This window comes from Raphanus sativus, chromosome 6 (assembly GCF_000801105.2).
Source record: "Raphanus sativus cultivar WK10039 chromosome 6, ASM80110v3, whole genome shotgun sequence".
Classification (NCBI taxonomy): domain Eukaryota; kingdom Viridiplantae; phylum Streptophyta; class Magnoliopsida; order Brassicales; family Brassicaceae; genus Raphanus; species Raphanus sativus.
In genome coordinates, this window is record NC_079516.1 from 880,307 (window position 1) to 901,595 (window position 21,289).

At 35.5% G+C, this 21,289-nt stretch overlaps 3 protein-coding genes and 2 pseudogenes across 5 annotated transcripts; 3 read left to right on the plus strand and 2 right to left on the minus strand.

The window, feature by feature from the left end:
• Window positions 1–2,567: 2,567 nt before the first annotated feature.
• LOC108813852 (serine carboxypeptidase-like 7) lies at window positions 2,568–7,286 on the minus strand (annotated as a pseudogene).
• Window positions 7,287–9,286: 2,000 nt separating this feature from the next.
• LOC108813853 (SHUGOSHIN 1) lies at window positions 9,287–11,946 on the minus strand. Of its 3 annotated transcripts, none has more exons than XM_018586525.2 (13): window positions 11,812–11,946; window positions 11,395–11,585; window positions 11,267–11,304; window positions 11,086–11,194; window positions 10,978–11,001; window positions 10,814–10,882; window positions 10,674–10,721; window positions 10,507–10,573; window positions 10,346–10,403; window positions 10,169–10,258; window positions 9,983–10,087; window positions 9,785–9,868; window positions 9,287–9,702 (listed from the first exon to the last, which is right to left on the minus strand). In XM_018586525.2, exons 1-13 carry the CDS (start codon window positions 11,861–11,863, stop codon window positions 9,435–9,437), a joined length of 1,203 nt encoding a protein of 400 aa, XP_018442027.1. In that variant the 5' UTR covers window positions 11,864–11,946; the 3' UTR covers window positions 9,287–9,434. The 3 variants fall into 3 exon arrangements, with proteins under 3 accessions (XP_018442027.1, XP_018442028.1, XP_018442026.1); XM_018586526.2 differs by having other exon boundaries at window positions 9,287–9,699; window positions 10,169–10,261; XM_018586524.2 differs by having other exon boundaries at window positions 10,169–10,261.
• Window positions 11,947–12,282: 336 nt separating this feature from the next.
• Window positions 12,283–13,621, plus strand: LOC108807553 (putative F-box only protein 15; annotated as a pseudogene).
• Window positions 13,622–15,783: 2,162 nt separating this feature from the next.
• LOC130496811 (putative F-box only protein 15) lies at window positions 15,784–16,869 on the plus strand. Its single transcript, XM_056989299.1, has one exon. The coding sequence runs from the start codon at window positions 15,784–15,786 to the stop codon at window positions 16,867–16,869; it is 1,086 nt and encodes a 361-aa protein (XP_056845279.1).
• A 2,083-nt stretch (window positions 16,870–18,952) lies between these two features.
• On the plus strand, window positions 18,953–20,305 carry LOC130496299 (putative F-box only protein 15). The gene has a single exon (XM_056988275.1). It carries the CDS (start codon window positions 19,012–19,014, stop codon window positions 20,188–20,190), a length of 1,179 nt encoding a protein of 392 aa, XP_056844255.1. The 5' UTR covers window positions 18,953–19,011; the 3' UTR covers window positions 20,191–20,305.
• The last annotated feature ends 984 nt before the right edge of the window (window positions 20,306–21,289 follow it).

Sequence of the window (21,289 nt, forward strand, 5' to 3'; positions counted from 1 at the left end):
ATACAAACTTTTATATGATTTGTTTTGGTTTTGTAAAACTATCATTAAATAATTTATTTTAACCAATTAAAAAATATACACTATTTTATAATTTGTCACAGATTTGAAGTGACATTAAATTTTATCTAGATTAATGAGAACATCATTTATTTTGAAACAAACTAAAAATCCATAAAACCCACTTATATTGATACGGAGGAAGAATCTGTTTTGAGAAAGTTATCTTCTGTTTTAATTGTTTTTGGTTATTGTACCAAAGAAGAGAAAACAATTATTAGAGCATCGTTATCCCAAGTGTTTAGGGAGAGGTGCTTAACAAAAAAATAATATAATAATGGGTTGGTCTCACAAAAATTTTAAGCACTATCGTTTTTGTAGTCTATTTAAACGTCGATATTTGTCATGTTTGCGAGTTCCACTAACACGTAACAGTTCACAATTGATTTGTTTATTATTATTTTTTAGTCAGAAAAAAATAAAAAGTATTTTTTTAAAGCTAACCGTGATAGTCCACAATTGATTTGTTTATTAATTTCTTTTAATCAGAAAAAAAAATTTTTTTAAGCATCCCATTGTGGGGTGTTAGGATGATGATGCTCTTAGCTTTTAAATGCTTATCAAGGTAATGTATATGAATGTAAAAACAGATATCGAATGAACCTTGTATCTGTTGTTTTGTCGCACATGGAGAGACTTTCGCTAAATTTTGTATGAAATGGCTCAGTTTTATTGGATAATTTTGGGGAATTAATTTATTTGCCTATGTGGTGGCATATAGCTGAGAGGCTTGTCACTTATATATTGGAGATGAGTTTGATGAACTCTTTAGAAAACCATATACTGTATTATATTTTTTGATCAAATGTTCTATATAATTAACTAAGTTCTGGTCGACAAAAAAAATTTCGAAAAACAATGCTAACCGGCAAAGTATGGTTTACATAAAAAAAGTTACGCATTTGATACTAACCTCATTTGCGAGTGAAAAAACTATATATACTTTTTTTTTTTGCAACGCCATTTAATTTCATTGAAACAAGTTTTTAGGACACAACAAGAGAGTTTTATACATCCTCTTTGATCATAATTCATAAGCATAAATTACAATAGAAAAAGAAGTTAGCACATATAGATTTTTGACAGCGAATTCGAGACACTAAGGCGTCGATAAAAAAAGCCTTTCTGAATCTCAAATTAAGGAATCTCAAAATATATGAAGATGATTTACTGAAAACCAAAAAAATCATCAAAAATAATTTATTAAAAATACTAGTTGACAGGTAAATCAACCCTTCTGTGAGTATATACATTTATCAGGGTTGACTCTTAGATATTCCGTCGAATGAATCATAATACCAATGTCACATTAATACACAATTAGTTGAGAAACATACAAAACACACACATATATATATATATAGTATATATGAACATAAAAGAGATCATGATGACCTTATTTAAAAGTTTTTCCATACCAATGATACTTGAATTTCCAAGGCGTTGCACCATTGATAGATTCATAAATACCATCTCCCCTTATAGACCATCTTATCCAATTGTTTTTGTGTTCATACAGCTTACTTTCGTACGTGACGATAGACGCATTAAGACTGAAATTAGGACCTGACCAGATGTTGCACCAATAAAGTGTTTTATCAAGTATATGATCCTTGAAATCAATACCGTAACTTCCTCCGTATTTCCTCACGTGCCATCCCATATCGTTGTCTTTTGATTTGCAATGGACTTTCATTAGGATTCCATGGCGCACCTGGTTATAGAGAAAGAACGACGATCCTATCGCTTGTTGTGTGTATATGCTTAAAAGGATCAGGATTATTGTAAAACGAAACATATTTTTATTGTTTTTGTTTCTTTTAGTAATGGATGTTCTCAAGTATTTATACACGTTTTTGATCATTTATAAAAGCTACGCCGAAAAATCTGTTCTATTTTAAATATTTTCGTGGTGAATTTGCATTTCACCATTAAAAATAAATAACTAGATAAATTAAACAATGGTTTTTGTGTGTTCTAAAAGAGGTGTTTCAAAAAGACAATGGCTTTTGAAGACTTCAAGGGAGACATTTAGCGGTTCTGTCTTCTCTAGCTTCCCATGCATCGTAAAATCAAACACTTGGTAATGCTTGAAATTAGGTCCTTGTTGATGAGTCAACAATACATTCAACTACAAAATAAAAAAAATACATTTTTTCTCCATGAAATTTCGATTAATTAACTGGGTGAAAACAAAAATGAAATACAAGGCAGTATATTAAACCAGCGGACAACACAAAATTCTCCGGAGACTAGAGCCTAAACTAAGGAAGCTTGACTTAAACCAAAACACACATAAAGATTAGCAACTCACTGACCAAACTGAGAGATCTAAACAACCAGAATTAGAAACTAACGATTAGGGATTGAAATCAAATTTCTCACTTCGCCCTTGTCCCAGCATGTCTTAAGCCAGCAAAGCTATGAGTATCATCCAACACAAACCACATCCGATTTACCAGTTGAGCGTACGACATTAATAAACTCAAAACCAGAGGGAAATCAGAGAAAAGACTCCTGCAAAACTCCTGAAGAATAGAACCACAGCAAGAACAAAATAAAAAAAGTACCTGAAGTTTCAAAAGAGTACACAATGTAACACATTAATAATTTCACTTAAAGAGCCAAGCTTTCTTATGGAGAAGGCGTGATAATAATATAAATTGTCTTGTTAAAGAGGTTGGCCATTGATCCACCTTTGGAACATGATATAACTTTCCTCTGGTTTATACTCTGGAGTGTGTCCTCCTCCCTACAATCAAACCCACAACTCGTAAATTAAGAAACATATAAGTGCAAACTGCTATCAAAATGTTTGAGTGAAAACAAAGAAAAGACTTGCTTTGATGGTAGCAAACGTCATCTTATTGGCATAAGTCCTCGTGTATCTGTCAAATCAGAGTGAATCTAGTGAACTCATACGACAATAGAATAAAAATAACAATAGAACTCATCAATAAAGACAAGGTAATATACCCAGCGATTTGATCGCCTATCATCCATGGTCTCCAATCATCAATGAGAGGATAGCCAAGAGACCTAATCCAGGCTTGAGTTCCAAGGAAAGGCACAATCATGTCATGATCACCACTGTTCACCCAAAAAAAACTCACAAAATGTAGAAAAGGTCTTAACATGGTCGATCTTGAGATATTTTTTTTGAGGGGGTGGGGGGTTATAGACACTTTAGTAAAGATTTATATAATTTTTTAACAAATTTGAATGTCTATATCTATAAATTTATTTTCCAAATTTTTGGAGGCCATATGTTCAAGTTTGACTGGCATATGTTTAGGACCGGCCCTGGTCTTGAGTCTTATACTAACTCAAAAGGCAAGAGACTATTCTAACCTGAAGATAAGAGAAGCCACTGATGCTATTATTCATATGGTACGGCACACTGCTTTTAATGTCCTCAGTGTAAGGTATTTCCCAGTTACAACGTACCCATTTCTCTTCACTCTCCTGCAATCATACATCCTCGTTACCAAAAAAATCTTGAACTTTTAACTTTTGACATATTCAATACCTTAGTGATTTGAAGAGCCCTGCGCACGCTCTCATCATTGGCCCAGTAGGTAGTTAACCAGTGCCGATAAGTCTGCAAATTTAAACACATAGTTTTTCTCTCAATGCTTTATTGTTTTTTTTTAAACTAAAAGTTATCAATGCTTTATTGTTAAGAGAAGGCAAGATGAATTACTTACATAGCAATCAGGAGATGGATCTTCAGATTCTTCACATGACGGCGTTAAGATAAATGGTAAGTATAATCTATCAATGCACTATAAAATATCACCACAAAAGTCTGAATAAGTGATAAATTTTTACTAGGAGACATAGCAATATCATGAGTTTATGTGAACGTACCTTATGATATTCTTCAACGATTTTTAAGCATTCCATGTTACTTGGATCAACAGTTTCATATTCACCTCTGCAGGTGCTCTTCATTGACTGCTTACAAAAAAAAAACATAGTTTTGAACTGCTTTGATATGTAATTTCAAAACGATAGCACGCATGTCGAGTAACGTACCATGTAAAGTTCATCAGAGATCAGTGCCATTCCATGAGCATAAGGGATGCGATGGTTAAAATCAACTTCACTATCTGTTATCGGGTTTCCCAGAACATAGCCCTTAAGGTTTAGCGGAGGCTTGCAGCACAAGTAATTTCCTGCGTTATCTATATTATTAAAATTGAAATACTTTTTGGTACTGTTTAGAAACATGAACAGCATAACAAATGAGATTGTTTGGAAATATGTATACCAGATTAAATACTTCTTTTTATTTGCATATTTAGCTATTGAATTTACAATAAATTAAGTATTTCATTTTATATTTTTTTTTAATTTACTGATTCTACCAATGCATTTAAAATAAATGTCAATTAATTAATTACAATGTTTGATGTTTCTTTGTGGTGAAATTAAATACAAAAACTAAAATATATAGTATATACTTATATAAAATAAATTTTAAATTTAGTATTAAATTATTTAGTTTAGTCAAATATAAAAATTTCGAGAATTCAATTTTCAAAAAAAATGAAATATCATAAAATTAATAATAACTTATAGAAAACTAATGCAAAAAAAGTAAAAGTTTTAGTATGTTGCTTCTTTTTAAATTAATTTAATAAAAACAACAGGTTAATATATGAATAGTACAATTGCATCAAATTGTATCATGTTACAAAATTTTAAATATAATATTATGTACAAATAAAAAATATTATTAAACATTTATACTATAAAATAATATATTTTACTCTATATGTAAATTACAAAACACAAAAATATATATGAATTTTCTTTTATAAAACCAATAATTTATGAATTTACGTGGAAGATAAGTTAAATCAAACACCCGCACATCCGTGCGGGTTAAGTTCTAGTGTACTATTATAAAAGTTGCAAAAAAAGTATTGGACTCAAAAGTAGTAAATGAAGAAGAAGAAAACATTCATACCTTTTGAGATTTCTTGAACGAGTGCAGGAACAACCTTACCGGAGTAAGAATCTCCACCGACATAGAAAGGGTTGGAGAAAAACTCTTGATGCTTGCCTAGCCACTGCACAACACCCCCAATCAAACTACATGCTCATAAATAAGGGTGTTAAATGGTCTGTCCACCCCAAAATAAGTTTTCTGTCCACCCCAAAATAAGTTTGTCTGGATGGATATTTTTTGCTGGATCCAATCCACGTAGAGATGGCCAACTGACTTTCTACTGGATCCAAGTAATAACTCGAGATGTCAAATTGGAATCTTTGTCTAAATGTCCATGCCCAAATAATCATGTTCACTGGTTCTTTTTTTTGAAAGATATTGATGTTATTTTTTGTTTGGACATTGAGCTAATCACTGACTAATTGGTTCGATCTTTTTTGTCCCAGGCAAAATTGGAGTTACTCTATTTAATTAACCCGGCTTTGCATATGAGCTTAACAATGACCGGTTCATTTTATTTTGGAAACAGAGTCTGACATTTCTACCTGTTTAACAGACCACTCAACAGTCCACCCATTTGACATTTCTACAACTACAAGAAAAACTAAAAATAATCACAGATTATTCAAAAAATTGTGTCGCTAGAGTTTTATTGCTATAGATAGCCACAAAAAATAGCGACAATATTTAAAATCAAAATTTTGTAGCTAGTATGTAGATTTTCGTGAGTAATTAATTAGCTACAAACTACATATGTGGCTTTTTTGGAAAAAAATTAGCTACAATAAGGAACAAATTTTTTTGTGGAAATAAAAATCTACTATTAGCCATAAAATAATCGTAGAAATATATCGACACAATATAATTTATGGCTAATAGTAGATTTTATATTGAATATAAAAACATCAAACAATATGATTTTTTATGCTGACAAAAAAATGATTTTGGCTCTAACTGGTGACCACAAATGGAATAATAGGAACAAAGAGGAATGGAATGCAGAGGAACAAAATAATAGGAATACTTATTCTTTATTGTTCCTTGCCAGATTTTATAAGGAATACTTTTACTTTATAATTCCTTAAATTAAAAGGAACGAAAAGAGAACACTAGAAAAAAAATATTCCACATAAATGGTGTAAAATTTGGGGAATGAAGAGGAATCACTCATTCCCATTCATTCCTTTGGTCACCAGTTAGAGCCTTTATATTAATGATTTTCCTCCGAATCAATTTGATCTAGAATTTTGAGTTATTTGAGCCCTTTTGACACACAAAATTTTGATCTAACATTTTTCCGAATCAATTTTGATCTAAAATATTGAAAACTTAGCCCATTTGACATTCTTCGCAAATGGATTTATCGATGTCAATTCGTTTTCTTTTTGACAACAGCCTACCTATTTGACATTTCTACTCTAAAAATGCAAGTATGTCGCTATATGCTTAAATAAAAAAATGCTTCAAGGGACAACCAAGTTATATCCTTTTTCACCTTGTGAAGAAACTCGTGGATCCGCTTAACTTCTCCTGAATCACTAGGTTTTTTAGCAAGCTGAGTTCTTGATGAGTAGGAGAAGCCAGTTCCAAAAGGCTGATCCAAATATAGTATACTCGAAATCTGAAACATACTTAAAAAATAAGAGGCATAAAGAAAGGAGGCTTGTCATCTTCGTATGTACAATATTTTGTGTGTCACCTTGGTCCATGAATATGTAGTAGAGACCAAGGAAGGAACAGTTCCATTGTAAACCTCAACCTTCATAGTCAAAGGCCCTGCTTGATTCAAAAATGTCAGAAAGCAGAACCACAACATAACCAATGAGTTTAAGAGAATGAATTACCATTCTCGAAAAGAAGACCAGAGATAGAAGAGCAACCAGGTCCTCCACTTAACCAGAGAAGGAGAGGGTCTTCTTCTGGATTCCTCTCAGACTTGATGAAGTAGTAGAACAGTTTCACTTCCTCTTCCTCACCAACACCAATATACCTTTTCAAATCAAATACATAATTTTTTAACTCTCCAAACTCAGAACAAACATGTCTATATTAGTAGATTTTTTTCTTTAGAGAGAAAAAAGAAGAACCCGGTTTCGAGCTCAAAAGGAAGAGGACCGTCAAAACCAGGTAGATGCTTGATGATAGAGGCAGAATCAGCAGCGTTTGTGATACAAGATAAGAAGAAGAAGAAGAAGCAGCAACAACTTGGGAACAGAGGAAACGTAGTCTTTAGCCATTGGTGTTCTGATAAGTAAGGACAGTTACTGAATATTTTTTATTTAAAAAGAACAGACCACGCATACACTTTCCTCCTCCTCACTTTCATTCCTTTACTGAACATTTTATATATTTTTAACGTCTTCTTAGAACCTGTCACGTTTTTTTTTTACCTTATTTTATCATTGTAAATCTAAAGAGCTTATTAAATCTGAAAAAAAGTTGCTGATATATCTATGTGAGTAGGGCCATGTAAAATTTTAGTTAGAAGAGCAGCCGTCGGTTTTCTCTCTCTTACTCCGGTGGTTGGTGGTTCTCACCACCATCGGAAGCGGATAAAACTCCGGGGAAAGAAGCTTTCAAAGCTTTTCACCGCCGGCTTTTTGTCTCCGGGAAAGAATGGTTCCTCTAGCATCTCTATCGCCGGCTTTGTGTTTCTGGGAATGATGGTTTTTCTAGCATCTCGATCACCGAAACTTATGTTCTTGTGTGGTGAATTATTATTAGTTTGAAGTCGTGAGAATACTGTTTTTGTTTGGTTCTTGTTGTTTCAGTCACTTCGCCGCATCCTAAGTTGGCTTTTTGGATTCGTTTTTGTGATTTATGTTCGCTGTGGAGGTATCTACTAGACCTTATCTTAGATCTTTGTGGTTTTGGGAGATGGTTTCTAGACGAAGCAGTTAACTTGACCTTCAGTTTTTCTCTTGCGAGGAGGTGGGCAGTCTTTGTTCTGTAGGTCACTTGGCTGCCTTACGAGTGTCCGCGTGTAAGAGCTGGTGGTCTTCTTTGACGTTTTCCCAAGTAGCGTTTCAAGGTCTTTTGTCCTTATATCTTAGTTTTAGTGATGGTTTCTGGTCATGCAAGTTTCACATGGATAGCAGCTGCTGGAGTAGGTGTAGATTTGACCTCTCGATTGTTAGTGGTGTTGCTGGTTCTAGTATGGCTTGGTGATATTCCCTTCAGAGTTGAGACTACTCAAGACATTTGTTCTTTAGGTTAGCTCCATTGATATTGAATTCTTCTGGAAAGATGGAAGGAATATGTGGACATATATGAGTTTTAGGCTTTATTTATGTCTTTGTTTGGTTTATGTTCTTTGTCTTTGATTTCTTATCGATATAATATTTAAGGCCTTGAAAAACACTGTGGGCCATGCAATGTTAGGGGAACTTACATTTACATTTGTCGACTTTCAGATTTATTCAAACCCAGACGTTCCCAAAAAATAATGTTATGGTGGGCCACTTGATTAATATTGCATGGCCAACTGTTCTAGTTCCCCTAACATTTAAGGTTTGCCTTTTACCATATCTTCATTTCTTTTTTAACTGTATTTTTTTAATGATGATATTTTTATTGATTTATCAATTTTCATAAATAGCGTTTTGTCGTAACAATATGGGAGTAAAAAGTAATAAAACATATGAAAGCGATCAAAATATTATACATTAATTAATAAAAATATCAAACTACTTTTTTTATGAATAGTACATTTAATATAAACAAATAGTTTTAAAATGCTTACTTTTAAATAAAATAAATATTATTGTTCAGATTTTATACTATAAACTACAAATACTTGATCTTAAACCCTAGTCCCTAAATCTATCCTCAAAAAATATAAACCCTAATTCGTAATTTTTAATCCTAGAGGTATACTATTTTGTCATTTTTCTCCTTACATACTATTTTAAAAACAAAAACACGTTTTATTGTTATTTTCAGATTTTTCTCTTATTTAGTTATACTAGTTTGGAGAAGTCAGTAAAAAAAGCAGTGAGGGAGACAAACTATTTATGATATTTGATGAATAATTAACTAGCTTATAGTTGACAATCTTTTTAAAATATACATATACTTTGAGCATCTTAATTGATGAGTTTCTACAATTTAGTTTCTAATACTGTTATATTAGTACATTAAAACAATTTAGTTATATGATTAAATTTTAATTTTTTAAATGAATTATACTAATCAGGAAATGGCAGATGGTATATGGCCATCAAGTGCTAAACCCACTCCCACTGTTTCATTGTCGCTTGTGTAGTTTTATAGTAGCAAGATTAACTCGGTAGCTCTCACTGAAGCAAAAACACATACAAAGATATATACATTGTGAATTTGTGCTGATTATAGAAGCATCAACCAAAGCTGTTTCAACAAAGTATTTGAAGGCTTAAGATGATTTTCGAACAAGCCAGACTCAGAAGTCCCTTCGCATCTTATCCTTAAGTGAGACTTCTTTGTATGATTTGATTTTTCCTGCAGCTTGCCTTGAAGGTCTTCCACCATACGTTTCTCTCATCTCCTCTGCTTCATCGCCTGTTGGTTTGTTCTTTGATTCTCTTTTAAGCTCTGTTGAAACTGAAGATGATGCCTCAACAATGTCATCGCGCAACGGAGGATCTGTGGATACTTCGATGGCTCTCTGAGATTTAGCCTCGGTAGATTGTCTTCTTGAAGAGACTCTTCTGTCATGTATACCATTTAGATACAACAGTCTTAAACTCTTTTATTCTGAGGAATAAATGAAATAATCTATCACTACAAAACCTGCTTTTCCCGGTTGTCTCTTTCGTGTCATGTAGCTCTACTGCTTCGGGCTTAGAGCCGCTAGACAGACCACTCGCAGAGCATCTGAAATGGCAGCCATAAAGGACAAAATAAAAAGCAGAAGTGGTATAAGTGTACTTGGGTTTATGAACAAGTTATCAAGCAAGTAGAGTGGGAAAAGATGGAGCTTATACAAACCCGGCTTTCGCAGCAGACTCTTGATCATCATGTATACCGTTCAAGTTTTCAGACACGCCCACATCTTGGATATTGAACCTCTTAGACTGTCTTCTCAAAGAAACCCTGAGAATATTTAAATCGCAATTTTAGCAACCTTCAAAAGCGTACTCTACTTATAAACATGGCCAAAAGCATATTGCAGACCTCCTGACGTTGGTTGTCTGTGCTGACTCTCCTGGTCTACCAATTATATCTAGTACTTCGGAATTGTCAAGACTTGGCCGTCCAGAAACTCTGCTGTAAAGAAGAGCATCAAAGCCAGAATAACCTGATTGCCCATAAGTGAAACAAATAGCAGACTGAGCAAGAGAGAAACTGCACCTTGTATAGTTGGTTTTCTCATTTATTTGCAGTGAGTTACCATCTGAACTCTGTGAAGCTGAAATAGAACGGTAATGAGGTAAAGGTGTTAAGAGGTTCCTATGTTCCACAATGATAACCAAAAAGCTAACATTATATACATAACAGTTGCTTTCCATTACCAGCCTTATGATCCTCGCCCTTTGGATGAACGGTTTCGGAAGCCCCACCAGAAGCGTTTGCACGATCCTGAAAGTTACGACAATGCAGAAAAAAGGTTTGAATAATGTACTCGTATGGTGCTAATGTCCTATTATAGAAGTTCACAAAAGCCAGTTCTCATAAGTACCTTGTCTTCTGCTGCGTAGTCGTGGTGTTTATACGGAGGCTTTTGCGTCTGGAAAGAAAAGTTTACAGCCTCTCAAATATGTAACAGTTTGGAGAATAATTATGGCCATCGGGAAACTCACATACAAAATTAAAACAGACCTCAAGCGGCAGTTTCCTAGCCATGAGTACCCCGTTCTTGCAACTAAGCTCGTGCTGAAGTGCCTTAAGCTGAAATACACAGAGAATTCCAGCTAAAGAACTTATAGTTAATGATTAAAACAAGCCTGTGTTTGAGCAACTTGGGTTCAAGACTAAAGACATACTTGGTCTTTGCTTGTTCTGATCTCCTGCCAGCAGGAAACAATAATGTAACAAAAGAATCCCAAAATCATATTATCCGAACGAATAATATACAAAAAAACGAGATGTACCGCCAAGATACGAGTGTTGGTCTGGGAAAGCTGCAAGTTCTGTGCTTGAACCATCTGTAAGTTGATCCTATATTTCTGCAGCTCACTTCCAGTCCTCTCGATGATTGCACTGTAGTCAAACAACAACAATACGCATAAGCAGCAAAATCAACGAACACAAAACAGTCAACAAGTCCCATACTTTCTCTCCTTGAGGGCTTTCATCAGTCTCATGTTTTCCTGCAAAAACAAAAACAAAAAGGTAAAGCGTTTGAGTAAACAACACAGTCAAAGAAAAGACAATTTCCTAAAATCGAGATAAGCATTTGCCTTTTGAAGTTTTTCAGCGTATTCTTTGGAAGAGAGTGACATAGATTGTTGTTGCTGCTGATTCGCTCCATGGTTCATTGCTATGTTTCGGTTCGGCAAGTTTGTGATATCTCCCAGTGCTCTTCTCTGTGCACTGTTCATCAGAGGTTCCATAATCATCTTCTCTCCTTTTGCTTTGTTAGTAGCAACACCTACAGATCTCAAATTCAAACACATCTATACATAACTCATCATCATCGATACAGAACAAACGAAATTCCAAGCAATTAGCTGAGATTCAATTTACAATTCTAGATCGGGACGAAACCATATGAGATCCGATTGAAAGGATCTCTCCAAAATGTTGAGCTCTCTAACTCTAAACACACAGAACGCGACGAGAGAGTAACTACTAACTAAGGAAGGCTAACATCGAACCTTCAACGGCGTGATCGTCGACTTTAAGCACCGTCGTTCTCGTTCGCACCATCGTGAAAGGCGGAGTATAAACCCTAATGCCTCTTCGTGTCGCCCTTTCTCGGGATCGGAATTGAATTCCGGAGGGAAAATAAGAATAAGTGACTGACTGGGTCAATCATTTTTATTACTTTTCAAATATTTTTTACATAATGTGTGACCAATTTGGCTCGGTTTAACATTAACCGGTTCGTTTGCTTTATTTAATTTCACCGTGTTTTTAAACGATTCATGTTCTCGGTTCGGTTAAATCTTTAACTGGTTCGCTTGGTTTATAGAAATAGACTATTAGATTGGTTTACGCGAAAGTCCCCAATTTGGTTCGGTTCAATTAAAAATGTGCTTAACCAATTCATGGTTTTGGTTCAGCTGAAATCTTTTTACCTGTTTTAACGGTTAGAAGGACCCACAGATTGTTAGTCGTTTCCTTCTTTCAAGAACCTCTGGTACGATACGACTCGAACCTTTCAGAGAGAGCGACCATGGCTTCTTCAAAGCGTTCTTGGTCGTTGTCGACGCTGCCACCGGAGTTAATAGAAGAGATACTCTACAGAACTCCGGCGGAATCTCTAGTCCGAGCAAAACCAACGTGCAAGAAATGGTACGCGCTCATCACCACCAACAGAAGATTCATCTTCGAACACCTGCGTCGCTCACCGCAAAGATTCATCAGAACCGTAGAGACAGTACAGATCATGGATCCTGTGACAAGAACACGCTCAGATTCACCACTCCCAAAAGAGCTCCATGTTAGAATGATGGTTCACTGCGATGGGCTCATGTTATGTATGAGTGGTAACTCTCAGTATAGAAAGTTCAACCTCGCAATTTGAAACCCTGTTTTGAGGAAACTCAGATGGATCAAACCCTCGCTCCGTTTCACAGAATCTGATTACTACGGGATTGGATACGACATCAAGATGTCTCGATATGGTTACAAGATTTTGAGGTTCACGGATCGTCGCTATGATCGTTATGGTGATTATGATGAGGAAGATCGTGAACCAGAGGTTGAGATGTATGAGTGCAAGACTCGTTCATGGAGAACTCTTGACGCCAAGGTTGGTTGGGATGTGGATATCACGTGCAAAGGTGTGTCTGTGGTGGGTAACATGTACTGGTTTGTTCAGAAGTATTGGGTTGCTAAGAAGGAGCACAGAAACTACATTCTAGGTTTCGATTTCTCAGTTGAAACGTTCAGGGACGTATGCTTTGCTCCTCCCTCTCGTCATGATAATTATCTAGCCTGTTTCGATGGAGATAGATTGTCTTTGCTACAGCAAGACCAAGAAACAACGAGCCCGATCGAGGTGTGGGTTTCAAGCAAGTTGGCTGGTGACGGGGATGTCTTGTTCACCAAGTATTTCAGTGTGTCACGCCCCGATCTTCCGGCCTTACTGTTCCATACAGATATGGCTCATCCGGTATACTGTATTGGGAAGCACAAACGTGTTGTGGCATGGTGCGAGGGAGATGTGTATGAAGGTGATGATGATAAGATTCCTCCTACTTGCATCACTCTTTATGAAATTGATGAGGGTGGGGTAAGAACACAGCTTGAGACAGAACGACACTACGGGTCTGGCTATTCTGGGACTTTCCTTTGTGGCTACGTGTACGTTCCAAGTCTAGTCCCTCTTCCAGAATAAGAGGTGGCTAAGAGGGTTTTGGTTCTGTGTTCTAAGCTTTAGTTTTATTAGTCTTTGTGATGTTGACCTTCTGCACTGTAAAATGTTACTGTAATCAACGCTGGTTTTTATATGACAATCTTGAGAGGGTTTTAGTTATGGTTCATAGTTGTATCACTTTCAACAAAAATTATGAAAAAATAAAACTATGAAACTAATCGGAAAGAGCTTTTTGGAACAATGATAATCAGTCCATAAACATAGAATCCTCGCATGTAGGACATCGTGACCATATCAGTCTAGAGACTTTACGAGACAGCCCAGCTAATTAGCAGGCAAGTCAAACAATGACAGAAAAATTCAAGAAATGCAATAGTTTATTGTTGAAAGCCCGTCCATGAAAACTCATTTCTCTACTCAATAAGCAGTGCCTTTTGAAGATTTTCAGCTTATTCTTTGGGTTGTGGTGTGTACATGGAAGCTTTTGTGGCTGGAAAGAAAAATTTACTGCCTTTATTTGGTTCAACAAAATGCAATTGATAGAAAGAGCTTCTGCTTAAAACAAACAAAGAAAAATCACTTATATGATTAATTCATAAATAAATTCTGTTCATAAATGCAGAGTAAATATATATCTACAGTTTTAGCTAAGAGATGATAGTTTTTACCTCAAGGGGCATCAAAAGTTCTTCTAAACTGGGCTTGCTCTCTTTACATCATCAACGGAAGATTTCTCTATGGTTATAGGGGCTGAGCCAAACGATTCTCTCCCAAGGATCATTCAGACTGCCTTGACCATCTGAGCTCGTTGTAGTTGACTGCAAGGTATTAACAGGAAGATACATTCGTGCGACTAAGTTCGTGCTGAAGTGCCTTCAGCTGAAATACACAGAAACTTCCAGCTGACTAACTTATAGTTAATGATTAAAGATACTTTTGGTTGGATTTCCGTAAAATTAAGAACTCGTAATTACATACGTATATATATATATATATATATATTTAGAACCCCAAAGCAAGAAACCTCCAATAGTGTTGTTCTTAGTCTTTTCTTTTTGTTGATCTTCAATGTAAAGATTTTACTGAATTTTACATTGGTTTCCAATCTTTAGAGGGTTTAGGACCAGGCGAAGCTAAGGAAGGATGGACTGGGTGCACATGTAGAGATGGACACTGAGTTGATAGTACCGTAATTTTCAGCATTTTTTATTTATTTCGTAGTTTATGGATTTTTCGATTTGTTTTGTTTCGAAAAATATAAATGTCCAATTTTTTTATATCAGGAAGTCTTACAGATATTTGTGAATATTTTATGGATATTTACGAATATCTTAAACAATTTATTCAATACAACTAAATCTAGAAAACTATATAAGTTTGTTTCGAAAATATCTCTAGCATAATATAAAAACAAAAATTAAAACTAGTGACTATATGTTCTATAAATTTTTTAAGTTAATTAATTATAAACATCATCTCAAATTTTTTTTAGTTTTTATAGAAATTTTATATTTCTTTCTTAATTTAATTCTTTTATAAGTAATTTTATAAGTAAAATTAAATACTAAAATAAGATTTATATAAAATTATACATTTCAACTTTCTATTTAATCGTAGATTTACTTCTATTTGTATAAAAAATGGAGCGGACCGAATCTACGACTTGAAATTGTTAGTGTACTTACCATTTTTAACTGATATTGATATTTAATATTTGATTTGTTTCGAAGACTTATGAATATCCGGATTTATCAAATTATCACGAACAACCAATCAAATCAAAAATTTTGGTGCATGATGCAGCCACTATATTTCTGTGTTTTCATATTTTCGGTAAAATTACGTAATTTAGTTATGTAACTGTAAAAAACTCTATTTAGTGCACCGAGGAAATATCTTTCTTTAATTTATGCACCCACTATCATTAAGTTCTATAGTTCACAGTTGTATACTTCCAAAACTTATGATACATATAATTCTTTTTGTTTTGCAAATGATTGGGAAATAGATTTTTGCGCAATTTGAAAACAAACAAATGAAATCATTTGCAATATTTTGTTTATTGTTGGTTGGTCAAAGAAAATCTATTTTCTTGTTTTACTACTCTCCATTCCTTCTGTATATTATCTTGGTTGACCATATGGTATTGATCCATAAAGTCATACCTTTCCTAACTATTGCTTGGCATTTTTTAAATCAGTATATATTAAGTTAGTGACCACATGTTACTGTCCCATCAAATCACCAACCAATCATAAAGCACACCCTCATAAACCTACTTCCAACTCTTTCAGAGCGTTCGTCCATGGCTTCTTTTTCAACGCTGCCACTCGATTTGACAAAAGAAATACTTTACAGGACTCCGGCAGAGTCTCTGGTCCGAGCAAAGGCGACATGTAAACAGTGGAATGATCTCATCAAGGACAAGAGGTTCATCTACGAACACTGGCGTCGCTCCCCGGAAAGATTCCTAAGAGCTGATCAGACGGTACAAATCTTGGACCTGGTGAACAGAACACGTTCAGACTCACCAATCCCAGACGAGCTCCAACATTCGATATCAAATGTCATGGCCATGGTTCACTGCGATGGACTCATGCTGTGTGTCTGGAGTGACAAGGAATATTTTATGTTCCACAATATCGCCCTTTGGAATCCCCTCACAAGGAATTTCAACGTGGTCAAGCATAAGCTCGCTCGGATGGGTGATAACTTCGGGATCGGATACGACGTTAACAAGCCTCGAGGTAATTACAAGATCTTGATGTTTTCAGCTAATCACTATTGTGAAGCAGTGGTCGAGATATACGAGTGCATGTCAAAATCGTGGAGAACACTTGTTGATTCCAAGTTTGATTCGGAAGCATATCCCTGGGACCATGGTGTCTCTATCGTGGGTAACATGTATTGGCTTGTCAAGAAGAAGACTATAAACTACATTGTAGCTTTTGATTTCTCCGTTGAGACATTCAAAGACATATGTTTTTTTCATCATCTCCCTTATGATAATAACTATCTAGGCTGCTTCGATGGGGATAAATTGTCTTTGCTACATCAAAACCAAGACTATCCAAGTCCGATCGAGGTGTGGGTTTCGGGCAATCTGGCTGTTGGGAATGTCACGTTTGCCAAATATTTCAGTGTGTCCAGCTCTGATCTCCCGGCGTTTCATTACCTTACATTTTGGGCTCATCCGGTATACTGCATTGCCAAGCACGAACGTATCATCACATGGTTTACTATGTTTTCTACTTGCTTGATTATTTGTGAAATTGATGAGGGTGGGGTAAGTAATCGATTTGTGACAGCACAACATTACTGGGATGATTGTATTGGCACCTTCAGTTGTGGCTACGTCTACAAACCAAGTCTGGTCCCTCTTCCATGTTAAGAGGTAGATATAAGAGAAGATGGTTGTTTTAAGCTTTATTATATTTTAATTTTTTGTATGTTGTTGATTTTCTGCACCGTAATAAATGTTACTGAGATATTGGTTTTGGTATAACTAAAAATGCAACTTATTGGAAAAGTGCTTTTATCTCAATTTGAGAAAAAAAAAGAAAAATAGAAAAAATCATTCCGTAGTAAAGTTTGATTAAATTCTATTTACATATAAAGAGTAGAACATTGCGTTTGTGACACTTTTCTGAAAAAAGCATTTGTATTGCAAAGTATAGTAACAAGCTAAAATGATTAACAACATTAACATATTATTATTAGATTGAATTCCGGAGGGAAAACTGACACTGGTTTTCCTAAGACAACCTTGAAAGGGTATAGGCTATGATTCATAGTTGTATCATTTTCAACAAAACTTATGAAACATAAAACAGTGCTACTAATATGAAAGTTCTTTTCGGAACAATGATAATCAGTCCCTTGTTGAGATTCTTACTCAGGTTTTCACTCTCTTAATCTTTCTTATTCTCTAACACTTTTTCTCTGTTTTTCACTCAAGGAATCATTGTTGGAACATAGTTTTTGACAAGCTTAATTTTTTGAGTTTTCCGCTGGCTTTTCCTGCCAAACAAGTGGTAGTCATCACCGGATAAAAAGCTCACAATGAGTACTACAATGTAGTATATTCATATGTCAAAAACTGATTTAATTTGAATGTGAAATAATGCATATAAGTTGTTAGTGTTGTCAAACCACAAAAATGCAGACAAAACTGATTTGTCCCACACGGATAAGACCATTTTAAATGATGCACCATTTTGAAGGGAAAAATGAGTTTATGAATAGTGTTTTCTCAAATTTAAAAGTGAAGACAGTAGTGAACCTATTTAAGGTTTTTAATTTATAATTAATTAATTTTTATTTAAAAAAAAACTTAGAACCCCAGTTGCAAAAAAACCCTAGTTAGAAGAGTAGCCGTCGGTCTTCTTTCTCTTGCTCCGGTGGTTGGTGGTTCTCACCACCACCGGGAGCGGGTAAGACTCTAGGGAAAGAGGCTCTCAAAGCTCTTTACCGCCGGCTTTCTGTCTCCGGGAAGGGATGGTTCTTCTAACATCTCTATCGTCGGCTTTGTGTCTCTAGGAAGGATGATTTTTCTAGCATCTCGATCACCGAAACTTATGTTCTTGTGTGGTGAATTAATATTAGTTTGAAGTCGTGGGAATACTGCTTTTGTTTGGTTCTTGTTGTTTCAGTCACTTCGTCGCATCCTAAGTTAGCTTTTTGGGTTCGTTTTTTGTGATTTATGTTCGCTGTGGAGGTATCTACTAGACCTTATCTTGGACCTTTGTGGTTTTGGGAGATGGTTTCTAGACGAAGCAGTTAACTTGATCTTCAGTTTTTCTCTTGCGAGGAGGTGGGCAGTCTTTGTTCTGTAGGTCACTTGGCTGCCTTGCGAGTGTCCGCGTGTAAGAACTGGTGGTCTTCTTTGACGTTTTCCCAAGTAGCGTTTCAAGGTCTTTTGTCCTTGTATCTTAGTTTTAGTGGTGGTTTCTGGTCATGCAAGTTTCACATGGATAGCAGCTGCTGGAGTTGGTGTAGATTTGACCTCTCGATTGTTTCTGATGTTGATGGTTCTAATATGGCTTGGTGATATTCCCTTCAGGATTGGGACTGCTCAAGACATTTGTTCTTTAGGTCAGCTCCATTGATATCGAATTCTTCTCGAAATGTGGAAGGAATAGATTTGTGGATATATATGGGTTTTAGACTCAGTTTATGTCTTTATTTTATTTTGTTTGGTTTATGTTCTTTGTCTTTGGTTTCTTATCGACACTATGTATCTCAACTTTCTTCGAGTTAAAAAAAAAAAAAAAAACTTAGAACCTAAAAAAAGAAAATTACCCTAAATCATATTATACGTGATGCCTTTAAAATTCCCGCAAATTTTAGTTGTTCCTTTGATTTGTTTGGTTTACGAATTATAACCAATTTAGTTCGGTTTAACTTTAACCGGTTCACGTGCTTTATTAACGGTTTTAACGGTAAAAAGAACCATGCACCTTCTTTATATATAAGAAAGCAAAAAAAAAATTAATCAAGAAACTACTCGAATCTTTCAGAGCGCTCTCCTCTCATGGCGTCTTCACAACGTTCATGGTCATTGTCATCGCTGCCACTCGATTTGATAGAAGAAATATTCCACAGAACTCCGGCTGAATCTCTACTCCGATCAAAACCTACGTGCAAGAAATGGCGCCATCTCATCGACAACAAGAGGTTCATCTACGAACACTTGCGTCGCTTCCCGGAACAGAGACGATTCCTGAGAATCGACGAGACGGTGCAAGTCATGGATCCGGTGAGGAGAACACGCTCAGAGACACCAATCCCGTACGAGCTCCAACCTCTAGATAATATTAAAGCCATGGTTCACTGCGACGGGGTCATGTTATGTATGTGTAGCGACATGGGATCAAGATTCGTCACCCTCTCTCTTTGGAACCCCCTCACGAGGCACATCGCGTTGATCCAGCCCTCGACACGTTTCACGACTTCTGATCACTACGGGATTGGTTATGGTATTGACAAGTATCGAGATGGTTACAAGATCCTGAGGTTTTCTGATCGCCGTTATTTTGAGATTTATTACTGCGGGACGAGTTCTTGGAGAACTCTTGATGATGCCGAGGTTGATTGGTCCGTAGACTTCAGGTGCCAAGGTGTCTCTGTTATGGGGAACATGTACTGGCTTGCTCATAGGTTTTTTCATGAGGAGGAGGAGGAGGAGGATGAGGAGGAGGATGAGGAGGAGGAGGAGGTCGAAAGCTTTATTCTAGGTTTCGATTTCACCGCTGAAACATTCATGGAGGTATGGTTTTGTCCTCCTTATAATTATGATGATGAGAACAATTACTTGAGCTGTTTCGATGGAGATAGATTGTCTTTGCTACTACAAGATAAAGAAGTACCAAGTGTTATCGAGGTGTGGGTTTCAAGCAAGCTGCCTGATGATGTCTCGTTTACCAAATATTTCCGTGTGGTCAACCCTGGTCTTCCGTGGTTACGGATCGATAGATCAGAAACTGCTAGTCATCCGGTGTACTACATTGCCAAGAGCAAACGTATCGTGGCATGGTGCGAGAACGTGGTAGTACTTGAAGGTGGTAGACTTCCTGTTTGCACCATTCTTTATGAGATTGATGAGGGTGGTGTAGTTGCTCAACATGAGACAGAACGACACGAGGATAATGACTATATTGGCACCTTCCTCTGCGGTTACGTGTACGTTCCAAGTCTAGTGCCTCTTCCATGATATAAAGAGAAACAGAGTTTTTTCATGTTCTTATAAGCTTTAGTTGTAGAGTTTTACTCTCTCTCTCTCTCTCTTTGTTGATCTTCCGCACTGTAATGATGTTACTGAACTGACAGTGGTTTCCAATCTTGAAAGGGTTTAGGTTATGATTCACAGTTGTATACTTGCAAGATGATACATATGGTTCACTGTCTTCACTCTTTCTTTTGTATTTTTTATTCAAGGAATAATTTGTTCTTTTTTTAGAAACTTTGATGGCATGTATTTAAATAGAACAAAGGTGTACAATTACACATAACATCCTTAGAGTCCTCGCATGTAGAACATGGTGACCATAGTCTAGAGATCCTACAAGATAGACCAGTATAACAAACACAGAAAAATTCATGAAATGCAATAGTTTATTGTTATAGATTCAGGAAAATTCAGTTTTTCTCCTCATGTATATTATGTTGTCTGGTTGACCATATAACTAGTTGACGTGTATGCTTTTCTCATTCTTAGAAACAAACCATATGGGCCCCCAGAAAGTCATAACTTTCTAATCTTTTTTTTGTAAACTAAATAACTTTCTAATCTGAATACTAACTAGAGAAAACTTAGACCCCCAGAAAAAAAAATTACTCTAAACCATGCATACAGAAAATTTAGAACCCAAAAAAAGTTACACTAAATATTTTATAGGGGTAATTTTCTATAAAAATAATTTAGAGTAATTTTCTTTTCTTGGGTTCTAAGTTTTATGCATGTCGTGATTTAGGGTCATTTTAGTCTTTCTTCTTTTTTGTTGATCTTACTGCAATGTAACGATATCCAATGAATTGACCACATAGTTGTTTTAAGCTTTAGTAAATTTAGTCTTTGTAGTTGATCTTCCTCAGTGCTGTATAGATGTTACTGAAATAAACATTGGTTTTGGTTTTTGTATGACAATCTTGAGAGGGTTCACAGACGGAGATAAAAATGCAGCTATTCGGAAAGAGCTTGTAGCTCAGTGTGAAAACAAACAAAAGAAACCAGTTTGTATTAAAGCTTGAATTGATTATATTTGTAAAAAATATATATATTTGTTATATATATAGACTAAAGAGTAAAGAAA